Here is a 6,000-nt window from a genome sequence, read left to right on the forward strand (position 1 = left end):
TGAAGATAGTAAAGTATCGTTAACTAGGATTTGAAATCAGTGGATGTAACTGCAGAGAAAGCCTGGCTTTGCTGATGTGACATTGAGCAAGTAACTTCTCTGGGCCTCAGTTTTCTCATCTATAAATGAAGGGATTTGGACCAATGACCTCTGAGATCCATTCCAACTCTGAACTGATCTATGGTTTGGTTTTGATACTCACTAGCTGTGTAACCTGTGGCAAATAAGCTCACTAGGCCTCAGTTTTCTCAACTATAGAATGAAGGGGTTGGAAAAGATGATTTCTAAAGTGTCTTATGACCCTAAATCTGTGACTTCAATTAAAATCACAAGGCACTGCAAATTCTTGAATCACATTCAGGGTTCTGCACTTATTGAGTGCAGGAAAATATTCTATAATGTTTTAAAGAACTGTACTGGGGCAGGGAGAAGAAAACAGGAAGTGTTTCAGACACAAGGGTTACAACTTAAAGAGTTTTCCATATAGATTCAGTTAATCAGAAAATAAAATCAATTTCATTACCCAAACATTCTAGTCAATTAAGATTTTAATATAATTTTTAAAAAATTCATTCTTCAGGAAATAAAAATCCTGACAGTAAAGCACCATCTGAAGATACTGCTGGAGAATAAGTACAAACTCCTCTTATGAGGTGAAGCAAGTGGTTCCTCAGAGCTACAGGGGTCAGTTGAGTTGAGCTCAGATGAGGCTAGGGGACATAATTGCTGTAAACTACTTTGTCAGCCATCTGTCTGTGTGGGCATGTATAAGTGTGTGGTCATAATATATAGCTGTATCCAAAGTAACGCAGACTCTGTCTCTGGAATAAGAAGACCTGGGTCCAAGCCCTGCCTGTACTTAGTGCCAATCACTTCATTTCCATTGGCTTCATTTGCCCCATCTATAAAATGATGGGATTAGACAAGATGGAATACAAAGTCTCTTCCAACTCTATATCTAAGAGGTTATCAATATCCTCCACAGACTGCCTACCGACCTCATGCCCAATATGGCAGGGATTTTTAGAGTGAATGAACTTTTTTTTTAATTTGGAAAGCTATGTTTCAATATAATTGGTTTCATTTGTGATCCTAAGTGTTTTATTTCATTCATTTAAAAACATTATTCTGAGAAGGGGTTCACAGGCTTCACCAGACTGCCAGAGGGGTCCATGACATAAAAATGATTAAGAAGCTCTGCTTTTATGGGAGTGTAGGTGCAAACATGCAAGAAGTTCTCAAACTCCTTGTGTCATGGAGATTCTCTTGGTGAGGTTGATGTAGTCTCTTTCACAGATGAAAAAGGAAGGTTAAGGAAAGATTTTAGTCCTCATTTCTACTTTATGTGAAAATTATGGTGAAATTTCAACATACCCATTGATACCTATCTTAGAATCTCCATTCATTTCTTCCTATGACGAGCTAAATTAGTTTATCTTCATTTAGTCATCCAAAGGATCAAATAGACAAAAACAATGTATATTACAAATTGACATGCTTAGAAGCAGAAGGATGAGGTAAAATGATGTTATTTAAATTTGCTAATCCCAGGATCCTAGAAGCCTAAGTAACAGTCACTCTCTGTGACTGGAGCCTTGTCAATAAAAGGTTGGACTGGATCATTCCTAAGATCCCTTCCAGTCCTAACATCTTATCATTCCCTGATTTCCCAGAAAGGTTTCCCAAATGCAGGTCCCATGAACAAGAGCATTCCATGAGACACTATTTCACTGATCTACAAAGCTTTTACCACCAAAGGTCCTACACTCAAGTCATAAAGGCATAAGTTCTTGGTTCTGACATCTATCAGCTGTGCCACACTGAATGAGCACAGTTTGATGCCTCAGTTTCTTTATCAGGAAAATGAAGATACTAATACTATACCATCTATGTAATGGGGTTGTTGTGAAGTGCTGTATAAACTTTAAAGCACTAAATGTCAGTCAGACAAAAAAAAATTTATTAAATTCCTACTCTATGCCAGGCATTATGCTAAACCATTGGCGTTACAAAAAGAGGCAAAAGGTCATCACCCTCAAGGAACTCACAGTCTAGTAGAGAAGACAACAAACAAACAAATGTATACAAGTAAGCCATAAACAGGATAAACAAGCTAAACAAACAGGGTAAATATATAGATTTAAATATAAATCTATATGTGTAACTGATTTTCTTCTCCCTCTAGCTGGTCTTTGGAAAGAGGGAGGGAGAGCAGGTAGTACTTTGAGGTGGAGAATTTAGACATTTTACTAGTCCAGAGTATAGTTTAATTTAAGCTAGGAAAACATTGCTCTGGAGATTTCCACCACAGTGAAGGATCTTAGCTTCCAAATTCATCCTTTTTTTGTCCTAGAATGACAGAGTTCTAACCTGCTGTAATCACATTCCATTACTATCACACCTGCAGATACTCAGATCATGAGTCAATAGGATTTTGGTAAGATATTCACTAAGATTTTTTTTCTTATACTGAAGCAAGGTCTTAAAAAATTATAAATATGTAGCACATGTTCCACACACCATAGGTACTTAATATATATATATAACCCTGCTACTGAGGAAGGCTGAGGCTGGTTGATTGCTTAAGCTTGGGAGCTCTGAACTGTAGGCTTAGTTGGTGAGCTTAGTCCCTTACCAATATGATGAGCCCCAAAGAACTGGGACCCAAGAAAGGGCAAACTGGCCCAAGTCAGAAAAGGATAGGGTCAAAACTTCAATACAGATCAGCAGTGGGATTGGGACTCTAAGTGTTCACTGACCTTCTAGCCTGAATGAGATAGAGACCCAGTTATCATGGTCATCATCATCATCAACAACATCATCATCATCAATAGAAATAATAAAAAAAGGAAGTGTAGTATAGTAGATAAAGTGTTATACTTAAAGCCAGTAAACCTGGGTTCAAATGCAGTCTCTGATAACTACTAATTGTGTGACTATTAATATCAACTAAAATTCCTGAAACTCAGGCAGTTTTCTAAATCTCTAAATTATAGATGGTTTGCTGAAGCAGGTCCTTGATGTATTGACATAACAACCACCAGTAACATTTTTAAAATGTCTTTTTTCCTTTCCAGGATAAACTGAAAGCTGACAATGCTTTGGCATTTTTAGGTCTCGAGAAAAAACAATTTGAATGATTGAATTTACTACTGAAGCAAAACTTCAATAGAATATTGTATTTTCCTCTGCTTCTATATATGTTGGCTCTATCTCACTATAAATTCTGTCATGGACTCTATTTCCAGAAATTGAACATTCCAAAACATCAGATTATTCAAGACTAAAATAATTCACCATTTTCTTCATTTTTCTATGAAACCTTTCATACAAGAAATGAAAGTCTGAGAAATTAGAACAATGTACCAATTTTTCTCAAACCATTTTAACCTTACCCTATGTGGCAGAATAGTTAAATGTCTGGGGAAAGATCCAAAACAATATGTAGCCTGCCAGGTGACCCTCTTTTCGGTTACATCTATGTCTATGGTATTGTTGGGGTATTGGTATATTCAAACCAAGATATCACAAGCTTTCACCAGTGTGTTTTACCAAGTTTCATGACTGAATTCAAAGCAAAGTCATTTGACAAAACAGAATAATGAGAAAATAACAGTGAACCAAGTTAGGGATAAAATGTTCTTGGCACCTGTTCCCAAATAGCTTCTGTTTCCCTTTGTCTCACACTCATCTCAGCTCCTAATTTACTACTCTTGTCTCTCCAGCAATAGGAGGAACATATCAATCACTCACAGATAGCATTAAGGGAATTTAATGAGGTAGAAGAGGGAATGAAATATATCAGGACATAGATATCATTTTCTTCTTTCTTTTGTTTAACCTCCATCCAACCCTATATCTCTTTCTTTGAGACACTTCCCCATGTTTTTCAAAATCTATCATACTGAGAGGTTCCTCACACTATGACCTCACATATAATTTGGGGGATCTAGTTCCAGAAAGAATATGGAACCCTGTATCAACAATGCAATATTCACAATGACTATGGCAATTACAAATATGCTGATGTGGTTATTAATCACAAAATATACCAGGCTTTCTACATGGGGGATAAATCTAGAACATTTATTAAAATACCAGAAAAGTGAGTCCCAAAACCAGAAAGTCAAAGTCATCACAGTAGTTATGAAGTTGGCACACATAGTTAACATAGTAAACACCCACATTCTTAAGCCTTCAAAACAGAACAGGCTATCTCAGGCAAAGGTCCTCCTTTCTCCACTCAAGGCAATTGCTCAGCATCCAGGAAGCATGCTCCCAAAAGCCCCTTCACCCCACAGTTCTGGTCCCTGGCAGTCCTCAGCAGGAGTCCATAGCAGAAATTCTGGCTGGCTCAAAAAAGGGGTTCACTCCTTTGCCTCCACCTCGGCTACTACCTCTACTGCTGCTGCTGCTGCTGGCCACTGCTGCTTCTGCCACCACTGCCAGTCACACCAGGAACTACAGTTTGGCTTCTGCTTCCTCTTGCTCCACCCCTTCCTGCTACATCAGCAAGTCCAACGGGGCATGGAAGATCTTTAAATCCCATAACCCTTACAAATCCATATTTGAACATGTCCCTGTATACATATTTTTGTTTTAAAAGATTATGATTAGTCTCTATTTTGAAGAATGTTCAAAAGGCCCCAAATTTTCTGTCCCCAATCAGTGTACATTTATTGAACAATACTTAGTATTACTGGGGATATTTTTTAACACCTTTGCCATCAAGAATCTTACAATCTAGTTGGGGAAATAGGATTAGCACTTATGACACTAAGGAAAATAGTTCCATCATAACACACACATACACACATACACTTCAATTAACAAAATGCTCTACACTCATACTTTTATCAGTTTGACTGAGTTAAATGATAAATCAGGGGACATGATGTGTAAACAAGATTGTTTACAGTTTTCATCTCAGAGTGTACCCTGACAGAGTTAATTGTGGAAGGAAGCAGCTCCAAGGAGCATGACTCTTTGCACCAAAGAATGCTAGCTGCTAGTACACTCGATAGAGTGCTGAACATTTAGTCAGGAATACCCAAGTTCAAATCCAACTTCAAACACTTATTATCTGTGTAACTCTGAACAAGTCCCTTTAACCTCTAACAGCCTTTTTCCTCATCTGCAAAATGGAAATAATAAAGGCATCTATCTACCTTTTAGGGTTGTTGTGAAAATAAAATGAGATATTATTTGCATTTTGCAAATTTGAAAACCTTTAAGAACTATATAAATGCTAGTCATTATTATCAACTGTGGCTTAAAGTGCAGAGCTTCTTAAACTGTGGGTCTTGACCCCATATGTTGTAAAAAAAAAAAATTAGCAACAGTAAAAGGTTTCTAAATGCACAATGACAAAAAATTAATTAAAAATCAAATTCGTAATGAATCCAAGGTTTTTCTGGCAGTGCACTTGCCCATGTTGCATCACAACTTCACTGCAGCCTTGTTCCAGAAACAAAATCTGAGCAATTTGCACTGTGCATGCCCTTAGGCCATGCAACACCAACAAACACTGCCAAAATGAAAAGGGGTCTCTAATGGAGGCCTTTGCATTTTCACAGATCTACTGAAGAGGCTCTCCATCCAGTACTCTTATATTGGGTTATCCTAGTTTTGCAGAAATCTATTAAAGAAAAATTTACATTTTTCTTTCATTTGTTTCAGGTTATAACTGGACAATATACTTCCTTTAGAAATCAACCCAGTTTCTTTAAGATAATTTTTGTGTATTTAAATCTTTGATTACTAACATCTGCTATAATACAGAATCCTTATTCAAATGAGATATTTGTTGTTGTTCCTTTGTAAAGCATGTTTATAACACACTGCCTGACACATAGTAAGCATTTAATAAATCTCCTTTGCTTCTCCCCAGGCACACAGTAGGACTGAGAGTTGAGAAAGTAGCACTGAAGGTGTTGTTACAAAACAATTAGCAAATAATATGGTACATGATTATTAAAGTACGTGGTATAGACTTAAAGA

General features: G+C 37.0%; 1 protein-coding gene across 3 annotated transcripts in view; it reads left to right on the top strand.

Moving 5' to 3' along the window:
- The window catches only part of ACMSD (aminocarboxymuconate semialdehyde decarboxylase), a 94,457-nt gene extending 88,657 nt beyond the window's left edge, over positions 1–5,800 (top strand). For 2 of the 3 annotated variants that reach the window (XM_069067811.1, XM_069067809.1), the window contains one exon: positions 5,680–5,800. In XM_069067811.1, the coding sequence (XP_068923912.1) occupies positions 5,680–5,757 (78 nt within the window). In that variant the 3' untranslated portion in view covers positions 5,758–5,800. Of the gene's footprint in view, positions 1–3,077 lie in introns of all 3 variants that reach the window. The other variant, XM_069067810.1, reaches the window with a different exon arrangement.
- Positions 5,801–6,000: the final 200 nt, after the last annotated feature.

Source organism: Petaurus breviceps, unplaced genomic scaffold (genome assembly GCF_028583685.1).
Source record: "Petaurus breviceps papuanus isolate PSGF00001 unplaced genomic scaffold, PetGlider_PUasm1.0 90752, whole genome shotgun sequence".
Taxonomy (NCBI): domain Eukaryota; kingdom Metazoa; phylum Chordata; class Mammalia; order Diprotodontia; family Petauridae; genus Petaurus; species Petaurus breviceps.